Raw genomic sequence first — 23,296 nt, 5'->3', positions numbered from 1 at the left:
TGAGCTGTGACAATCACTGGAATGTCTTAACCAGGTACAATAAGTGTCAGGGGCCCGAGACTGTTCAACTGCCTCCCAGCACACATAAGGGGGATTACCAACAGACCCCTGGCAGTCTTCAAGCTGGCACTGGACAAGCACCTAAAGTCGGTTCCTGATCAGCCCGGCTGTGGCTCGTACGTTGGTTTGCGTGCAGCCAGCAGCAACAGCCTGGTTGATCAGGCTCTGATCCACCAGGAGGCCTGGTCACAGACCGGGCCGCGGGGGCGTTGACCCCCGGAACTCTTTCCAGGTAAACTCCAGGTAAAACACCAGAGTACATAATAAAACACCAGAGTACATAATAAAACACCAGAGAACATAATAAAACACCAGAGTACATAATAAAACACCAGAGTACATAATAAAACACCAGAGTAAATAAAACACCAGAGTACATAATAAAACACCAGAGTACATAATAAAACACCAGAGTACACAGTAAAACACCAGAGTACATAATAAAACACCAGAGTACACAGTAAAACACCAGAGTACATAATAAAACACCAGAGTACACAGTAAAACACCAGAGTACATAATAAAACACCAGAGTACATAATAAAACACCAGAGTACATAATAAAACACCAGAGTACATAATAAAACACCAGAGTACACAGTAAAACACCAGAGTACACAGTAAAACACCAGAGTAAATAAAACACCAGAGTACATAATAAAACACCAGAGTACCTAATAAAACACCAGAGTACACAGTAAAACACCAGAGTACATAATAAAACACCAGAGTAAATAAAACACCAGAGTACATAATAAAACACCAGAGTACACAATAAAACACCAGAGTACATAATAAAACACCAGAGTAAATAAAACACCAGAGTACATAATAAAACACCAGAGTACACAGTAAAACACCAGAGTACATAATAAAACACCAGAGTACATAATAAAACACCAGAGTACCTAATAAAACACCAGAGTACATAATAAAACACCAGAGTAAATAAAACACCAGAGTACATAATAAAACACCAGAGTACATAATAAAACACCAGAGTACATAATAAAACACCAGAGTACACAGTAAAACACCAGAGTACACAGTAAAACACCAGAGTAAATAAAACACCAGAGTACATAATAAAACACCAGAGTACCTAATAAAACACCAGAGTACATAATAAAACACCAGAGTACATAATAAAACACCAGAGTACACAATAAAACACCAGAGTACAGAATAAAACACCAGAGTACATAATAAAACACCAGAGTACATAATAAAACACCAGAGTACATAATAAAACACCAGAGTACATAATAAAACACCAGAGTACATAATAAAACACCAGAGTACACAGTAAAACACCAGAGTACACAGTAAAACACCAGAGTAAATAAAACACCAGAGTACATAATAAAACACCAGAGTACCTAATAAAACACCAGAGTACATAATAAAACACCAGAGTACATAATAAAACACCAGAGTACATAATAAAACACCAGAGTACATAATAAAACACCAGAGTACATAATAAAACACCAGAGTACATAATAAAACACCAGAGTACATAATAAAACACCAGAGTACACAATAAAACACCAGAGTACATAATAAAACACCAGAGTACATAATAAAACACCAGAGTACCTAATAAAACACCAGAGTACACAGTAAAACACCAGAGTACACAATAAAACACCAGAGTACACAATAAAACACCAGAGTACATAATAAAACACCAGAGTACACAGTAAAACACCAGAGTACATAATAAAACACCAGAGTACACAGTAAAACACCAGAGTAAATAAAACACCAGAGTACATAATAAAACACCAGAGTACACAGTAAAACACCAGAGTAAATAAAACACCAGAGTACCTAATAAAACACCAGAGTACACAGTAAAACACCAGAGTACACAATAAAACACCAGAGTACATAATAAAACACCAGAGTACCTAATAAAACACCAGAGTACACAGTAAAACACCAGAGTACACAATAAAACACCAGAGTACACAATAAAACACCAGAGTACATAATAAAACACCAGAGTACACAGTAAAACACCAGAGTACATAATAAAACACCAGAGTACACAGTAAAACACCAGAGTAAATAAAACACCAGAGTACATAATAAAACACCAGAGTACATAATAAAACACCAGAGTACACAGTAAAACACCAGAGTACATAATAAAACACCAGAGTACACAGTAAAACACCAGAGTAAATAAAACACCAGAGTACCTAATAAAACACCAGAGTACACAGTAAAACACCAGAGTACACAATAAAACACCAGAGTACACAGTAAAACACCAGAGTACACAATAAAACACCAGAGTACACAGTAAAACACCAGAGTAAATAAAACACCAGAGTACATAATAAAACACCAGAGTACTTAATAAAACACCAGAGTACCTAATAAAACACCAGAGTACACAGTAAAACACCAGAGTACACAATAAAACACCAGAGTACACAATAAAACACCAGAGTACATAATAAAACACCAGAGTACATAATAAAACACCAGAGTACACAGTAAAACACCAGAGTACACAATAAAACACCAGAGTACACAGTAAAACACCAGAGTAAATAAAACACCAGAGTACATAATAAAACACCAGAGTACCTAATAAAACACCAGAGTACACAGTAAAACACCAGAGTACACAATAAAACACCAGAGTACACAATAAAACACCAGAGTACATAATAAAACACCAGAGTACACAGTAAAACACCAGAGTACACAATAAAACACCAGAGTACACAATAAAACACCAGAGTACACAATAAAACACCAGAGTACATAATAAAACACCAGAGTACACAGTAAAACACCAGAGTACACAATAAAACACCAGAGTACACAATAAAACACCAGAGTACACAGTAAAACACCAGAGTACACAATAAAACACCAGAGTACATAATAAAACACCAGAGTACATAATAAAACACCAGAGTACACAGTAAAACACCAGAGTACATAATAAAACACCAGAGTACATAATAAAACACCAGAGTACATAATAAAACACCAGAGTACATAATAAAACACCAGAGTACATAATAAAACACCAGAGTACATAATAAAACACCAGAGTACATAATAAAACACCAGAGTACACAATAAAACACCAGAGTACATAATAAAACACCAGAGTACATAATAAAACACCAGAGTACACAGTAAAACACCAGAGTACATAATAAAACACCAGAGTACATAATAAAACACCAGAGTACATAATAAAACACCAGAGTAAATAAAACACCAGAGTACATAATAAAACACCAGAGTACATAATAAAACACCAGAGTACATAATAAAACACCAGAGTAAATAAAACACCAGAGTACATAATAAAACACCAGAGTACATAATAAAACACCAGAGTACATAATAAAACACCAGAGTACATAATAAAACACCAGAGTAAATAAAACACCAGAGTACATAATAAAACACCAGAGTACATAATAAAACACCAGAGTAAATAAAACACCAGAGTACATAATAAAACACCAGAGTACATAATAAAACACCAGAGTACATAATAAAACACCAGAGTACATAATAAAACACCAGAGTACATAATAAAACACCAGAGTACATAATAAAACACCAGAGTACATAATAAAACACCAGAGTAAATAAAACACCAGAGTACATAATAAAACACCAGAGTACATAATAAAACACCAGAGTACATAATAAAACACCAGAGTACATAATAAAACACCAGAGTACATAATAAAACACCAGAGTACATAATAAAACACCAGAGTAAATAAAACACCAGAGTACATAATAAAACACCAGAGTACATAATAAAACACCAGAGTACATAAAACACCAGAGTACATAATAAAACACCAGAGTAAATAAAACACCAGAGTACATAATAAAACACCAGAGTACATAATAAAACACCAGAGTACATAATAAAACACCAGAGTACATAATAAAACACCAGAGTACATAATAAAACACCAGAGTACATAATAAAACACCAGAGTAAATAAAACACCAGAGTACATAATAAAACACCAGAGTACATAATAAAACACCAGAGTACATAATAAAACACCAGAGTACATAATAAAACACCAGAGTACATAATAAAACACCAGAGTACATAATAAAACACCAGAGTACATAATAAAACACCAGAGTACATAATAAAACACCAGAGTACATAATAAAACACCAGAGTACATAATAAAACACCAGAGTACATAATAAAACACCAGAGTAAATAAAACACCAGAGTACATAATAAAACACCAGAGTACATCAGAGTACATAATAAAACACCAGAGTACATAATAAAACACCAGAGTACATAATAAAACACCAGAGTACACAATAAAACACCAGAGTACATAATAAAACACCAGAGTACATAATAAAACACCAGAGTACATAATAAAACACCAGAGTACACAATAAAACACCAGAGTACACAATAAAACACCAGAGTACATAATAAAACACCAGAGTACACAATAAAACACCAGAGTACATAATAAAACACCAGAGTACATAATAAAACACCAGAGTACATAATAAAACACCAGAGTACATAATAAAACACCAGAGTACATAATAAAACACCAGAGTACATAATAAAACACCAGAGTACATAATAAAACACCAGAGTACACAATAAAACACCAGAGTACATAATAAAACACCAGAGTACATAATAAAACACCAGAGTACATAATAAAACACCAGAGTACATAATAAAACACCAGAGTACATAATAAAACACCAGAGTACACAATAAAACACCAGAGTACATAATAAAACACCAGAGTACATAATAAAACACCAGAGTACATAATACAAACACCAGAGTACATAATAAAACACCAGAGTACATAATAAAACACCAGAGTACACAATAAAACACCAGAGTACATAATAAAACACCAGAGTACATAATAAAACACCAGAGTACATAATAAAACACCAGAGTACATAATAAAACACCAGAGTACATAATACAAACACCAGAGTACATAATAAAACACCAGAGTACATAATAAAACACCAGAGTACATAATAAAACACCAGAGTACATAATAAAACACCAGAGTACATAATAAAACACCAGAGTACATAATAAAACACCAGAGTACATAATAAAACACCAGAGTACATAATAAAACACCAGAGTACATAATAAAACACCAGAGTACATAATAAAACACCAGAGTACATAATAAAACACCAGAGTACACAATAAAACACCAGAGTACATAATAAAACACCAGAGTACATAATAAAACACCAGAGTACATAATAAAACACCAGAGTACACAATAAAACACCAGAGTACATAATAAAACACCAGAGTACATAATAAAACACCAGAGTACATAATAAAACACCAGAGTACATAATAAAACACCAGAGTACACAATAAAACACCAGAGTACATAATAAAACACCAGAGTACATAATAAAACACCAGAGTACATAATAAAACACCAGAGTACATAATAAAACACCAGAGTACATAATAAAACACCAGAGTACATAATAAAACACCAGAGTACATAATAAAACACCAGAGTACATAATAAAACACCAGAGTACATAATAAAACACCAGAGTACATAATAAAACACCAGAGTACATAATAAAACACCAGAGTACATAATAAAACACCAGAGTACATAATAAAACACCAGAGTACATAATAAAACACCAGAGTACATAATAAAACACCAGAGTACATAATAAAACACCAGAGTACATAATAAAACACCAGAGTACATAATAAAACACCAGAGTACATAATAAAACACCAGAGTACATAATAAAACACCAGAGTACATAATAAAACACCAGAGTACATAATAAAACACCAGAGTACATAATAAAACACCAGAGTACATAATAAAACACCAGAGTACATAATAAAACACCAGAGTACATAATAAAACACCAGAGTACATAATAAAACACCAGAGTACACAATAAAACACCAGAGTACATAATAAAACACCAGAGTACATAATAAAACACCAGAGTACATAATAAAACACCAGAGTACACAATAAAACACCAGAGTACATAATAAAACACCAGAGTACATAATAAAACACCAGAGTACATAATAAAACACCAGAGTACATAATAAAACACCAGAGTACACAATAAAACACCAGAGTACATAATAAAACACCAGAGTACATAATAAAACACCAGAGTACATAATAAAACACCAGAGTACATAATAAAACACCAGAGTACATAATAAAACACCAGAGTACATAATAAAACACCAGAGTACATAATAAAACACCAGAGTACATAATAAAACACCAGAGTACATAATAAAACACCAGAGTACATAATAAAACACCAGAGTACATAATAAAACACCAGAGTACATAATAAAACACCAGAGTACATAATAAAACACCAGAGTACATAATAAAACACCAGAGTACAACCGACCTAAAATATTTACTCAAAACATTGGACTGAGACGCAGTAGACATAGGCCAGTTTTTTCCATTTTTCAGCCGTAAGTAGGCCTCTTTGGTTTGTTTTTGGGTGTGGGGGTTGACTCCGGGGGTCCAGGACCCCCCTAGGCCCCCCAAAGGGCGTAAATAAGGGTAAATAAGGGGTAAATAAGGTAAAATAAGGGAGCGTCGTAGTCAGCTGTGAGTGTAAACAAAGATTACCTTGAACTACTGAAGTCACTTATTTTGGCTTTTTTACGGTGTTTTAGGCCTTTTTTTAGGCCTTTTTGGAGTGTAAATTGTAAATGTGGGGGTGGTTTACCCCTGGTGATGGTAAATACGGGGGTTTACGGGGGTTTAATAAGGGAAATAAAGTAATAAGGTAATTGAGTCACTTTGTAAATTTCATTGTTCGTTATTTACGACTTTTACAAGTTGTAAATTGTAAATTTGGGACGTGTTTTACACGGATTTCACGTAAATACGATGATTTATGGGGATTTAATAAGGAAAATAAGGGAAATAAGGAAATATAGCAAGCTATGAGTCAGTTACATTGTAAATTACATTTCACATATTTTACAAGTTGTAAATTGTAAATTTTCCTCGAAATGTGCAAGATTTATGGCGTCGTTTTGGGTTTCTGAGTCGTTAAGAGTGACGTCGTACAATAGATTTTGATTTCAGCGTAGAATCTCTATTTCAAATTATTACGTATGTAAATATGTAATTTTGATTACCATTATTTATTTTTTTTAAGGTCGCTGATATTAAACAGCGTCTCCTGACGGAGTTCCGTTCCTAGGACCTCGTCCGTAAATGAATTCTTCGCTAAGTGAGGAGCGTACTATAATGGTAGTCGATTTGTGTCGTCTTTGATGTTGTTTTAATATCGCCTTTGCACCATTTATAACATTTATGGTATACGGTGGAACCTCGGTATACGACCAGGTGCATACTCGAACAAAACTCAGCACTCAACCTGCCAGAATTTCGCTGTAAACTATTTCGTGTTTCTTCGCATTTCTTGTTTTTTTTGTATTGTATTAGTAAGTCACCGAAGGGCCTACGACGATTAGTGATAATGGTCATCAAACAGGAAATTAGTTGGGAAGAACGTGTTCGATACTCAAATGGAGCGGCACTCAAACAACCTTCTGGAACGACTTAACGTCGCATACCGAGGTTCCACTGTATTTTTTAATGTTTATACAGTAGTATACTGTATATTGTAATAAACACAATAGAGGAAATTAGCTCTAATATACATTATTTAGATATGAATACTGGCCGGAGAGCCCGTCGTAAGTCCGAGTCGTAGGTAAACGAGTACGTCGCCAAGTGAGGAAAGGTTGTATTTTTTAAAGGGAATTTAATTGTTCTGTTTATTTTAAAGCATTAATTTTTTTATATAGTTTGATCCATACAGGTATAGTGCTTACCTTCACTAATAATAATAATAATAATAATAATAATAATAGGCTGGCTAAATGTGTGTGGATAATGCAAGACTGATTTCAGATATGAGGTGATATACGCCATACGCCAAGATGATATACGTGTTTCTTGTTGACACTGGCACCATGATGACCTTTGACATGAACCTGGCACTGGAGAAGTAAGTCTTAATGTGGCACTGGAGAAGTAAGTCTTAATGTGGCACTGGAGAAGTAAGTCTTAATGTGGCACTGGAGAAGTAAGTCTTAATGTGGCACTGGAGAAGTAAGTCTTAATGTAGCACTGGAGAAGTAAGTCTTAATGTAGCACTGGAGAAGTAAGTCTTAATGTAGCACTGGAGAAGTAAGTCTTAATGTAGCACTGGAGAAGTAAGTCTTAATGTTGCACTGGAGAAGTAAGTCTTAATGTGGCAATGTCTTAATATAGCACTGGAGAAGTAAGTCTTAATGTAGCACTGGAGAAGTAAGTCTTAATGTAGCACTGGAGAAGTAAGTCTTAATGTTGCACTGGAGAAGTAAGTCTTAATGTGGCACTGGAGAAGTAAGTCTTAATGTGGCACTGGAGAAGTAAGTCTTAATGTAGCACTGGAGAAGTAAGTCTTAATGTGGCACTGGAGAAGTAAGTCTTAATGTGGCACTGGAGAAGTAAGTCTTAATGTGGCACTGGAGAAGTAAGTCTTAATGTAGCACTGGAGAAGTAAGTCTTAATGTAGCACTGGAGAAGTAAGTCTTAATGTAGCACTGGAGAAGTAAGTCTTAATGTGGCACTGGAGAAGTAAGTCTTAATGTGGCACTGGAGAAGTAAGTCTTAATGTGGCACTGGAGAAGTAAGTCTTAATGTAGCACTGGAGAAGTAAGTCTTAATGTAGCACTGGAGAAGTAAGTCTTAATGTAGCACTGGAGAAGTAAGTCTTAATGTGGCACTGGAGAAGTAAGTCTTAATGTGGCACTGGAGAAGTAAGTCTTAATGTGGCACTGGAGAAGTAAGTCTTAATGTAGCACTGGAGAAGTAAGTCTTAATGTTGCACTGGAGAAGTAAGTCTTAATGTGGCACTGGAGAAGTAAGTCTTAATGTTGCACTGGAGAAGTAAGTCTTAATGTGGCACTGGAGAAGTAAGTCTTAATGTAGCACTGGAGAAGTAAGTCTTAATGTAGCACTGGAGAAGTAAGTCTTAATGTAGCACTGGAGAAGTAAGTCTTAATGTTGCACTGGAGAAGTAAGTCTTAATGTGGCACTGGAGAAGTAAGTCTTAATGTAGCACTGGAGAAGTAAGTCTTAATGTAGTACTGGAGAAGTAAGTCTTAATGTTGCACTGGAGAAGTAAGTCTTAATGTAGCACTGGAGAAGTAAGGCTTACTGTGACACTAAAGATATGTCTAAAAAATTTTGATATGGGCCTCAAAGTTTGGTATCAAATTGTCACTAATATTTACCTCCTGTTCCCCCAGGCTCAGTAGCCCTTATCGGTGTAGAGCTTCTCCATGACCATAATATATTAAACCCTCAATTTAAGTGACCTCAATTTGGCGGACTTCAAAAATACAGGTCAAACTCCACTAGGTCGATTGATTGAAAAAGAGTGGACAGAGTCTGTTACTGTTACAGCCATGGGTAAAGAATCTCATTTCCATCCATCGGATTTGCTGTCACTAGCCATCCGCTGTCCCCCCCCAAGTCTGCTAGATTGATGGAAGTAGAGTGTGTGTGTGATCTGATGGATGAGTGAAGATGTTGCGGGTTACAGTGTTGCCTGAACTGTTGTGTTGGCACTCTTCTGGCAAGACAGAGATTGACTGAATGATGGAAGTGTTACCTCTCTGTTAGGGTCATCCTACCTCAGTTTGAAATTACCATTGTGTTAAAAAATCGAGAATTTCTTGTGATAGTGGGCATTTTCCGAGGTACAGATCGGCCATCACTGATCCGGCAATCACGAATCCGGTTCCATCGCCAATTTGGCACTATTTTCGGCTAGCGTAATTTCAAATTTCCCAGTCACCACATCAACCTGCAGCTACTGTTTGGTGGTGCTACTTGCTGCACGGGTGTCCCGTAGGTCAATTGCTAGCGCACTCAGCTCACACACTGCGGCCTGGAGTTCGAATCTCCTCCGGTATGGCTGGAAAACATTAGAGACGTGTTTCCATAAGACACCTGATGTCCCTGTCCCTGTTCACCTGTCAGTTAAAAATGGGTACCTGGGTGTTAGTTGACTGGTGTGGGTCACATCCTGGGTGTTAGTGGACTGGTGTGGGTCACATCCTGGGTGTTAGTGGACTGGTGTGGGTGGCATTCTGGGACAAAACTGACCTAATTTGCCCGAAATGCTCAGCATAACAAGGGGCTTTCTATATAGTAGTATGTATGTCATTGGTGTCAGCTATGGTCTGTATACCTTGTACATGTACTTGTAGCAAATAAAGATATTATTATTATTAGTATTATTGTATTATATGTTAATATAACCTGCTCACTTAACCCCAGCCGTGGTTGCAATGAAGAAAGCAAATGCTTCTCATTGTGTAAAACGCAAACACCGTACGTTATCCATGAAAGATAAGGTTGAACTTTTGTAAAAACTGGACAGTGGTGTGTCTGTGAGAATTTGTGTGAATTACACATCACTGGCTCTTCCACGATTTATAAAGATAACAGATGAACATAAAGATATTATTTCCTTGTAAAGTGTAATTACAATTTTTGGTTTAATAAGTACAAGGAAAGCCACTATCATGCCGGGGCATTTCACCCAGACTAATCCTAGTGCATAACAAAGAAAAGAAAAACAAAGAGAAACAAAGAAAAATTACTCGGTTTCTTTGCTAACGGTGATCCAAATAAACAGATACGTAAGAGGAAAACAACGAAGGAAGGAGTTGAAAACTAGATCAAGTTGTGGTGAAGTGTCTGAGGCTGCATGTAAGTGATAGTGTCAAGTCTCTGGAGCTCTGCTGAAGGAGCAAGCCAAACTTGTATAAATCAAATTGGTAACATTATTAACCACTCTGTGAGCCGGCAAAATCACTAATCCGGCACCCTACAGGTCCCAGTGATTCCGGATTAGTGATGGTTGACCTGTATTATTAATTGTAATAGTGGGCACTCTCCAGGGTATTATTAATTTATATTAGTGGGTATTTTCCAGTTTATTAGTTATAATAGTACTTTCCAATTTATTAGTTTGTTGTACTAGTGGGTACTTCCAAGGGTATTAATTTGTTGTACTTTCTAAGGTATTAATTTGTTGTACTTTCTAAGGTATTAAATTGTTGTACTTGTGGGTACTTTCCCTGGGCATTACTAACTCTGTTGCACCATTGTTGATGTTGCAGCGTGTCGGTGTTGAAAGAGGTGATCCACCGAGCAATGAAGGTGCCCCCAGAGAAGCAAGTACTGCTTATCTCTGGGGGCGAGGCTCTCGACCCCAACCTGCGGGTGTGCCAATACTCGGCCGGCACTGACACCAACCCCATCTTTCTCTTCTCCAAGACCACCATCGAGGGCCAAGACCCCCCGCCGCCCAGCATCGACTATGGCACTGACACTGACCTTAAGGTACACTGGTACAACACGATGATGCTTATAAGTGGCTGGTACAGAATGATGGTGCTTATAAGTGGGTTGTATAGTATGAAGATGCTTATAAGTGGGTTGTAAAGTAAGATTCTATGTACACTTTCCATTATAAACAGAAAATTCGAAGATCACTATTTTTCAGTATATTGCTATAGTTAGTATAATGGTGCATAATATTTTATATTAATATACAATTGAAATTATTGACCTTTGAAGAGATTTACCTTTGAAGATTTTTGAGTTTGACTACACTTCTTCACTACTCGTAAGCTTAAGTCATCAAAATGTCTTGCAAAATGGCACTGAAAACCTGCTGCTTGTGGATGCTTGCAATGGGAATCATTCTGGAAATAGTGGGTTGCTATTATCAGCTTTTCGTTCCATGGGTTCGTGATTTAGAAAAGGAGAGAGACGACCTCAGAAGAGAGGTTGACCAAGCTACCGATGCTTGCCAGCCAGTGTTCTATTGGTTCTCTCTCTCAACTGTAGTTGATGTGTGGCGATATGTGAGCAACACCCCAGTACAAGAGACAAGTGCCGACAGTGACCTTCAGTTTGATCCAAGGTGGCTGCCCATCATTGGTCGCGTCATTACCGCTTATGAATGTTACATGGAAATCCAAAATCTTAAAACGCTTCTTCTTGAGGTGACATCACGCTGTCATGAGTGTTCCTCTACTCCCTTCACAATGACTGTGTTGTGTGTCCTCATGTCAATTACAATGAGTGCCATGGGACTGATCGCACCAGTCAAACTCTGGAGGAGACCAACCGGCGATACACTGAAGATGGCTATGGTAAGAAAGCCAAAAACAAGGAAACATAACAGACGTCGCAAACAAAATGCATCAGAGAAAACTGACCAGGACCAGACAGGGTTAAATGGCAAGCAAAAGAAGAGCAAAAAGAGGAAAATTCAAGAGATAGAAACAATTGACGACGTTGACCTAGCCTACAGGTTAACTGCCCTCCGAGGTGCCAGTAACCGAAAAGGCATATACAAAATAACTGACCCTAAGAAGGCAGAGATGAATAAAAAGACTGCGAACAAGGCCAAGGTGAAAAGCCTCACCAATGGTAAAAACAAAAGACACAAGAGTGTTGGTGTGTGAGTTAAATATTTATTTAATTAAGAAGGAAATATTTTTGTTTATTGAGTAATGATTTAGGAGTTTTATTTATTAGTTCCTTATTTACATTAAGATTTTTTTTGTTGAGATTATGTTCTTGTACTTGTTCTCAGTAACATACTCATATTATTTAAATCTTGCTACACTCACTATCACTACACTGCACACTCACCATAAGTACACTGCTACACTCACCTTCACTACACTGCTACACTCACCTTCACTACACTGCTACACACACCATCACTACACTGCTACACCCACCATCACTACACTGCTACACTCACCATCACTACACTGCTACACTCAATATCACTACACTGCTACACTCACCATCACTACCCTGCTACACTCACCATCACTACACACCTACACTATCACTACACACTATACTACACTCACCATCATAAGACACTATAATACAACTCACTGTTACAATATTAAATTTTGATTCTCTTCTATGTAAATAAATTCTATGTACACTTTCAATAATAAACTGAAAATTCGAAGGTCACTATTTTTTCATAATGTTGATATATTTAGTAAAATGGGGCATCATTTATTATATTAATATATTATTGAAATAGTTAAGCTTAAGTTTGAAAATCAAATTATAATCAAATAAAGCACTAAACAGTAAGTTTAAGAATCATCAAAATGTCTTGCAAAATGGCACTGAAAACCTGCTGCTTGTGGATGCTGGCAATGGGAATCATTCTGGAAATAGTGGGTTGCTATTATCAGCTTTTCGATCCATGGGTTCGTGATTTAGAAAAGGAGAGAGACGACCTCAGAAGAGAGGTTGACCAAGCTACCGATGCTTGCCAGCCAGTGTTCTATTGGTTCTCCATCTCGACTGTAGTTGATGTGTGGCAATATGTGAGCAACACCCCAGTACAAGAGACAAGTACCGACAGTGACCTTCAGTTTGATCCAAGGTGGCTGCCCGTCATTGGTCGTGTCATTACCGCTTATGAATGTTACATGGAAATCCAAAATCTTAAAACACTTCTTCTTGAGGTGACATCTCGCTGACATGAGTGTTCCTCTACTCCCTTCACAATGACTGTGTTGTGTGTCCTCATGTCAATTACAGTGAGTGCCATGGGACTGATCGCACCAGTCAAACTCTGGAGGAGACCAACCGGCGATACACTGAAGATGGCTATGGTAAGAAAGCCAAAAACAAGGAAACATAACAGACGTCGCAGACAAAATGCATCGGAGAAAACTGACCAGGACCAGACAGGGTTAAATGGCAAGCAAAAGAAGAGCAAAAAGAGGAAAATTCAAGAGATAGAAACAATTGATGACGTTGACCTAGCCTACAGGTTAACTGCCCTCCGAGGTGCCAGTAACCGAAAAGGCATATACAAAATAACTGACCCTAAGAAGGCAGAGATGAATAAAATGACTGCAAACAAGGCCAAGGTGAAAAGCCTCACCAATGGTAAAAACAAAAGACACAAGAGTGTTGGTGTGTGAGTTAAATATTTATTTAATGAAGAAGGAAATATTTTTGTTTATTGAATAATGATTTAGGAGTTTTATTTATTAGTTCCTTTGTTTACATTAAGATTTTTTTTTTGTTGAGATTATGTTCTTGCAGAGTTATATATATTATTGTCCTTAGTAACATACTCATATTATTTAAATCATGCTACACTCACTATCACTACACTGCTACACTCACCATCAGTACACTGCTACACTCACCTTCACTACACTGCTACACTATCACTATTCTGTTACACTCACCATCACTACACTGCTACACTCACCATCACTACCCTGCTACACTCACCATCACTACACTGCTACACTATAACTACACACTATACTACACTCACCATCATAAGACACTATAATACAACTCACTGTTACAATATTAAATTTTGATTCTCTTCTATGTAAATAAATTCTATGTACACTTTCAATAATAAACTGAAAATTCGAAGGTCACTATTTTTTCATAATGTTGATATATTTAGTAAAATGGGGCATCATTTATTATATTAATATATTATTGAAATAATTAAGCTTAAGTTTGAAAATCAAATTATAATCAAATAAAGAACTAAACAGTAAGTTTAAGAATCATCAAAATGTCTTGCAAAATGGCACTGAAAACCTGCTGCTTGTGGATGCTGGCAATGGGAATCATTCTGGAAATAGTGGGTTGCTATTATCAGCTTTTCGATCCATGGGTTCGTGATTTAGAAAAGGAGAGAGACGACCTCAGAAGAGAGGTTGACCAAGCTACCGATGCTTGCCAGCCAGTGTTCTATTGGTTCTCCATCTCGACTGTAGTTGATGTTTGGCGATATGTGAGCAACACCCCAGTACAAGAGACAAGTACCGACAGTGACCTTCAGTTTGATCCAAGGTGGCTGCCCGTCATTGGTCGTGTCATTACCGCTTATGAATGTTACATGGAAATCCAAAATCTTAAAACACTTCTTCTTGAGGTGACATCTCGCTGTCATGAGTGTTCCTCTACTCCCTTCACAATGACTGTGTTGTGTGTCCTCATGTCAATTACAATGAGTGCCATGGGACTGATCGCACCAGTCAAACTCTGGAGGAGACCAACCGGTGATACACTGAAGATGGCTATGGTAAGAAAGCCAAAAACAAGCAAACATAACAGACGTCGCAAACAAAATGCATCAGAGAAAACTGACCAGGACCAGACAGGGTTAAATGGCAAGCAAAAGAAGAGCAAAAAGAGGAAAATTCAAGAGATAGAAACAATTGATGATGTTGACCTAGCCTACAGGTTAACTGCCCTCCGAGGTGCCAGTAACCGAAAAGGCATATACAAAATAACTGACCCTAAGAAGGCAGAGATGAATAAAAAGACTGCGAACAAGGCCAAGGTGAAAAGCCTCACCAATGGTAAAAACAAAAGACACAAGAGTGTTGGTGTGTGAGTTAAATATTTATTTAATGAAGAAGGAAATATTTTTGTTTATTGAATAATGATTTAGGAGTTTTATTTATTAGTTCCTTTTTTTACATTAAGAATTTTTTTTGTTGAGATTATGTTCTTGCAGAGTTATATATATTACTTGGTCTCAGTAACATACTCATATTTAAATCATACTACACTCACTATCACTACACTGTTACACTCATCATCAGTACACTGCTACACTCACCTTTACTACACTGTCACTATACTGCTACACTCACCATCACTACACTGCTACACTATCACTACACTGCTACACTCAATATCACTACACTGCTTCACTCACCATCACTACCCTGCTACACTCACCATCACTACACACCTACACTATCACTACACACAATACTACACTCACCATCATAAGACACTATAATACAACTCATTGTTACAATATTAAATTTTGATTCTCTTCTATGTAAATAAATTCTATGTACACTTTCAATAATAAACTGAAAATTCGAAGGTCACTATTTTTTCATAATGTTGATATATTTAGTAAAATGGGGCATCATTTATTATATTAATATATTATTGAAATAGTTAAGCTTAAGTTTGAAAATCAAATTATAATCAAATAAAGAACTAAACAGTAAGCTTAAGAATCATCAAAATGTCTTGCAAAATGGCACTGAAAACCTGCTGCTTGTGGATGCTGGCAATGGGAATCATTCTGGAAATAGTGGGTTGCTATTATCAGCTTTTCGATCCATGGGTTCGTGATTTAGAAATGGAGAGAGACGACCTCAGAAGAGAGGTTGACCAAGCTACCGATGCTTGCCAGCCAGTGTTCTATTGGTTCTCCATCTCAACTGTAGTTGATGTTTGGCGATATGTGAGCAACACCCCAGTACAAGAGACAAGTACCGACAGTGACCTTCAGTTTGATCCAAGGTGGCTGCCCGTCATTGGTCGCGTCATTACCGCTTATGAATGTTACATGGAAATCCAAAATCTTAAAACACTTCTTCTTGAGGTGACATCTCGCTGTCATGAGTGTTCCTCTACTCCCTTCACAATGACTGTGTTGTGTGTCCTCATGTCAATTACAATGAGTGCCATGGGACTGATCGCACCAGTCAAACTCTGGAGGAGACGAACCGGCGATCCACCGAAGATGGCTATGGTAAGAAAGCCAAAAACAAGGAAACATAACAGACGTCGCAGACAAAATGCATCGGAGAAAACTGACCAGGACCAGACAGGGTTAAATGGCAAGCAAAAGAAGAGCAAAAAGAGGAAAATTCAAGAGATAGAAACAATTGATGATGTTGACCTAGCCTACAGGTTAACTGCCCTCCGAGGTGCCAGTAACCGAAAAGGTATATACAAAATAACTGACCCTAAGAAGGCAGAGATGAATAAAAAGACTGCGAACAAGGCCAAGGTGAAAAGCCTCACCAATGGTAAAAACAAAAGACACAAGAGTGTTGGTGTGTGAGTTAAATATTTATTTAATGAAGAAGGAAATATTTTTGTTTATTGAATAATGATTTAGGAGTTTTATTTATTAGTTCCTTTGTTTACATTAAGATTTTTTTTGTTGAGATTATGTTCTTGCAGAGTTATATATATTATTGTCCTTAGTAACATACTCATATTATTTAAATCATGCTACACTCACTATCACTACACTGCTACACTCACCATAAGTACACTGCTACACTCACCATAAGTACACTGCTACACTCACGTTCACTACACTGCTACACACACCATCACTACACTGCTACACCCACCATCACTACACTGCTACACTCACCATCACTACACTGCACTACCACTGCTACACTCACCATCACTACACTGCTACAATCACCATCACTACCCTGCTACTCTCACCATCACTACCCTGCTACACTCACCATCACTACCCTGCTACACTCACCATCACTACACTGCTACACTATCACTACACACTATACTACACTCACCATCATAAGACACTATAATACAACTCACTGTTACAATATTAAATTTTGATTCTCTTCTGTGTAAATAAATTCTATGTACACTTTCAATTATAAACTGAAAATTCGAAGGTCACTATTTTTTCATAATGTTGATATATTTAGTAAAATGGGGCATCATTTATTATATTAATATATTATTGAAATAGTTAAGCTTAAGTTTGAAAATCAAATTATAATCAAATAATCAAATAAAGAACTAAACAGTAAGTTTAAGAATCATCAAAATGTCTTGCAAAATGGCACTGAAAACCTGCTGCTTGTGGATGCTGGCAATGGGAATCATTCTGGAAATATTGGGTTGCTATTATCAGCTTTTCGATCCATGGGTTCGTGATTTAGAAAAGGAGAGAGACGACCTCAGAAGAGAGGTTGACCAAGCTTCCGATGCTTGCCAGCCAGTGTTCTATTGGTTCTCCATCTCGACTGTAGTTGATGTGTGGGGATATGTGAGCAACACCCCAGTACAAGAGACAAGTACCAACAGTGACCTTGAGTTTGATCCAAGGTGGCTGCCCGTCATTGGTCGTGTCATTACCGCTTATGAATGTTACATGGAAATCCAAAATCTTAAAACACTTCTTCTTGAGGTGACATCACGCTGTCATGAGTGTTCCTCTACTCCCTTCACAATGACTGTGTTGTGTGTCCTCATGTCAATTACAGTGAGTGCCATGGGACTGATCGCACCAGTCAAACTCTGGAGGAGACCAACCGGCGATACACTGAAGATGGCTATGGTAAGAAAGCCAAAAACAAGGAAACATAACAGACGTCGCAGACAAAATGCATCGGAGAAAACTGACCAGGACCAGACAGGGTTAAATGGCAAGCAAAAGAAGAGCAAAAAGAGGAAAATTCAAGAGATAGAAACAATTGATGATGTTGACCTAGCCTACAGGTTAACTGCCCTCCGAGGTGCCAGTAACCGAAAAGGCATATACAAAATAACTGACCCTAAGAAGGCAGAGATGAATAAAAAGACTGCGAACAAGGCCAAGGTGAAAAGCCTCACCAATGGTAAAAACAAAAGACACAAGAGTGTTGGTGTGTGAGTTAAATATTTATTTAATGAAGAAGGAAATATTTTTGTTTATTGAATAATGATTTAGGAGTTTTATTTATTAGTTCCTTTGTTTACATTAAGAATTTTTTTTGTTGAGATTATGTTCTTGCAGAGTTATATATATTACTTGGTCTCAGTAACATACTCATATTTAAATCATACTACACTCACTATCACTACACTGTTACACTCATCATCAGTACACTGCTACACTCACCTTTACTACACTGCTACACTCACCATCACTACACTGCTACTGCTACACTGCTACACTCATCACTACACTGCTACACTCACCATCACTACCTGCTACACTCACCATCACTACCCTGCTACACTCACCATCACTACACTGCTACACTATCACTACACACACTCACTACCCTGCTACACTCACCATCACTACACTGCATACACTATCACTACACACTATACTACACTCACCATCATAAGACACTATAATACAACTCACTGTTACAATATTAAATTTTGATTCTCTTCTGTGTAAATAAATTCTATGTACACTTTCAATTATAAACTGAAAATTCGAAGGTCACTATTTTTTCATAATGTTGATATATTTAGTAAAATGGGGCATCATTTATTATATTAATATATTATTGAAATAGTTAAGCTTAAGTTTGAAAATCAAATTATAATCAAATAAAGAACTAAACAGTAAGCTTAAGAATCATCAAAATGTCTTGCAAAATGGCACTGAAAACCTGCTGCTTGTGGATGCTGGCAATGGGAATCATTCTGGAAATAGTGGGTTGCTATTATCAGCTTTTCGATCCATGGGTTCGTGATTTAGAAAAGGAGAGAGACGACCTCAGAAGAGAGGTTGACCAAGCTACCGATGCTTGCCAGCCAGTGTTCTATTGGTTCTCCATCTCGACTGTAGTTGATGTGTGGCGATATGTGAGCGACACCCCAGTACAAGAGACAAGTACCGACAGTGACCTTCAGTTTGATCCAAGGTGGCTGCCCGTCATTGGTCGCTTCATCACTGCTTATGAATGTTACGTGGAAATCCAAAATCTTAAAACACTTCTTCTTGAGGTGACATCACGCTGTCATGAGTGTTCCTCTACTCCCTTCACAATGACTGTGTTGTGTGTCCTCATGTCAATTACAGTGAGTACCATGGGACTGATCGCACCAGTCAAACTCTGGAGGAGACGAACCGGCGATACACTGAAGATGGCTATGGTAAGAAAGCCAAAAACAAGGAAACATAACAGACGTCGCAGACAAAATGCATCGGAGAAAACTGACCAGGACCAGACAGGGTTAAATGGCAAGCAAAAGAAGAGCAAAAAGAGGAAAATTCAAGAGATAGAAACAATTGATGATGTTGACCTAGCCTACAGGTTAACTGCCCTCCGAGGTGCCAGTAACCGAAAAGGCATATACAAAATAACTGACCCTAAGAAGGCAGAGATGAATAAAAAGACTGCGAACAAGGCCAAGGTGAAAAGCCTCACCAATGGTAAAAACAAAAGACACAAGAGTGTTGGTGTGTGAGTTAAATATTTATTTAATGAAGAAGGAAATATTTTTGTTTATTTAATAATGATTTAGGAGTTTTATTTATTAGTTCCTTTGTTTACATTAAGATTTTTTTTTGTTGAGATTATGTTCTTGCAGAGTTATATATATTACTTGTTCTCAGTAAAATACTCATATTATTTAAATCTTGCTACACTCACTATCACTACACTGCACACTCACCATAAGTACACTGCTACACTCACCTTCACTACACTGCTACACCCACCATCACTACACTGCTACACTCACCATCACCATCACTACACTGCTACACTCACCTTCACTACACTGCTACACTATCACTACACTGCTACACCGTCACTGCACCTGCTACACTCACCATCCTCACCCTACACCTGCTACACTCACCATCCTCACCCTACACCTGCTACACTCACCATCCTCACCCTACACCTGCTACACTCACCATCCTCACCCTACACCTGCTACACTCACCATCACTACCCTGCTACACTATCACTACACACTATAGTACACTCACCATCATAAGACACTATAATACAACTCACTGTTACAGTATTAAATTTTCATTCTCTTCTATGTAAATAAATTCTATGTACACTTTCAGTTTTAAACTGAAAATTCGAAGGTCACTATTTTTTCATAATGTTGATATATTTAGTAAAATGGGGCATTTATTATATTAATATATTATTGAAATAGTTAAGCTTAAGTTTGAAAATCAAATTATAATCAAATAATCAAATAAAGAACTAAACAGTAAGCTTAAGAATCATCAAAATGTTTTGCAAAATGGCACTGAAAACCTGCTGCTTGTGGATGCTGGCAGTGGGAATCATTCTGGAAATATTGGGTTGTTATTATCAGCTTTTCGATCCATGGGTTCGTGATTTAGAAAAGGAGAGAAACGACCTCAGAAGAGAGGTTGACCAAGCTACCGATGCTTGCCAGCCAGTGTTCTATTGGTTCTCCATCTCGACTGTAGTTGATGTGTGGCGATATGTGAGCGACACCCCAGTACAAGAGACAAGTACCGACAGTGACCTTCAGTTTGATCCAAGGTGGCTGCCCGTCATTGGTCGTGTCATCACTGCTTATGAATGTTACATGGAAATCCAAAATCTTAAAACACTTCTTCTTGAGGTGACATCTCGCTGTCATGAGTGTTCCTCTACTCCCTTCACAATGACTGTGTTGTGTGTCCTCATGTCAATTACAATGAGTGCCATGGGACTGATCGCACCAGTCAAACTCTGGAGGAGACGAACCGGCGATACACTGAAGATGGCTATGGTAAGAAAGCCAAAAACAAGGAAACATAACAGACGTCGCAGACAAAATGCATCGGAGAAAACTGACCAGGACCAGACAGGGTTAAATGGCAAGCAAAAGAAGAGCAAAAAGAGGAAAATTCAAGAGATAGAAACAATTGATGATGTTGACCTAGCCTACAGGTTAACTGCCCTCCGAGGTGCCAGTAACCGAAAAGGCATATACAAAATAACTGACCCTAAGAAGGCAGAGATGAATAAAAAGACTGCGAACAAGGCCAAGGTGAAAAGCCTCACCAATGGTAAAAACAAAAGACACAAGAGTGTTGGTGTGTGAGCTAAATGTTTATTTAATTAAGGAAATATTTTTGTTTATTTAATAATGATTTAGGAGTTTTATTTATTAGTTCCTTTGTTTACATTAAGATTTTTTTTGTTGAGATTATGTTCTTGCAGAGTTATATATATTACTTGTTCTCAGTAACATACTCATATTATTTAAATCATGCTACACTCACTATCACTACAATGCTACACTCACTGCTATCACTACACACTGCTACACTCACCATACTGCTAGTACACTGCTACACTCACCATTACACACTACACTGCTACACTCACCATCACTACACTGCTACACTCACCATCACTCACCATCACTACCCTGCTACACTCACCATCACTACACTGCTACACTCACCATCACTACACTGCTACACTCACCATCACTACCCTGCTACACTCACCATCACTACACTGCTACACTCACCATCACTACCCTGCTACACTCACCATCACTACACTGCTACACTATCACTACACACTATACTACACTCACCATCATAAGACACTATATAATACAACTCACTGTTACAATATTAAATTTTGATTCTCTTCTATGCAAATAAATTCTATGTACACTTTCAATTATAAACTGAAAATTCGAAGGTCACTATTTTTTCATAATGTTGATATATTTAGTAAAATGGGGCATCATTATTATATTAATATATTAATTAAATAGTTAAGCTTAAGATTGAAAATCAAATTATAATCAAATAATCAAATAAAGAACTAAACAGTAAGCTTAAGAATCATCAAAATGTTTTGCAAAATGGCACTGAAAACCTGCTGCTTGTGGATGCTGGCGGTGGGAATCATTTTGGAAATATTTGGTTGTTATTTTCAGCATTTTTATCCATGGGTTCGTGATTTAGAAAAGGAGAGAGACGACCTCAGAAGAGAGGTTGACCAAGCTACCGATGCTTGCCAGTCAGTGTTGTCTTGGCTCTCCATCTCGACTGTAGTTGTGTGGCGATATGTGAGTGACACCCCAGTACAAGAGACAAGTACTGACATCAACCATCAGTTTGATCCAAGGTGGCTGCCTGTCATTGGTCGCATTATCACCGCTTGTGAATGTTACATTGAAATCCAAAATCTTAAAACACTTCTTCTTGAGGTGACATCACGCTGTCATGAGTGTTCCTCTACTCCCTTCACAATGACTGTGTTGTGTGTCCTCATGTCAATTACAGTGAGTGCCATGGGACTGATCGCACCAGTCAAACTCTGGAGGAGACGAACCGGCGATACACTGAAGATGGCTATGGTAAGAAAGCCAAAAACAAGGAAACATAACAGACGTCGCAGACAAAATGCATCGGAGAAAACTGACCAGGACCAGACAGGGTTAAATGGCAAGCAAAAGAAGAGCAAAAAGAGGAAAATTCAAGAGATAGAAACAATTGATGATGTTGACCTAGCCTACAGGTTAACTGCCCTCCGAGGTGCCAG

General features: G+C 37.4%; 1 protein-coding gene across 1 annotated transcript in view; it reads left to right on the top strand.

The window, feature by feature from the left end:
- Nucleotides 1–6,516: 6,516 nt before the first annotated feature.
- The window catches only part of Atg17 (autophagy-related 17), a gene marked incomplete at its 3' end in the record, with an annotated part of 69,958 nt that continues 53,178 nt past the window's right edge, over nt 6,517–23,296 (top strand). The window contains 3 exon segments of the mRNA XM_070080704.1: nt 6,517–6,580; nt 8,040–8,136; nt 11,309–11,531. Of these exon segments, the coding sequence (XP_069936805.1) occupies nt 8,069–8,136; nt 11,309–11,531 (291 nt within the window).

The sequence above is a fragment of the Cherax quadricarinatus genome, unplaced genomic scaffold (genome assembly GCF_038502225.1).
Source record: "Cherax quadricarinatus isolate ZL_2023a unplaced genomic scaffold, ASM3850222v1 Contig815, whole genome shotgun sequence".
In the NCBI taxonomy this organism is placed as follows: domain Eukaryota; kingdom Metazoa; phylum Arthropoda; class Malacostraca; order Decapoda; family Parastacidae; genus Cherax; species Cherax quadricarinatus.
This window is presented reverse-complemented; position numbering and strand designations above follow the sequence as displayed.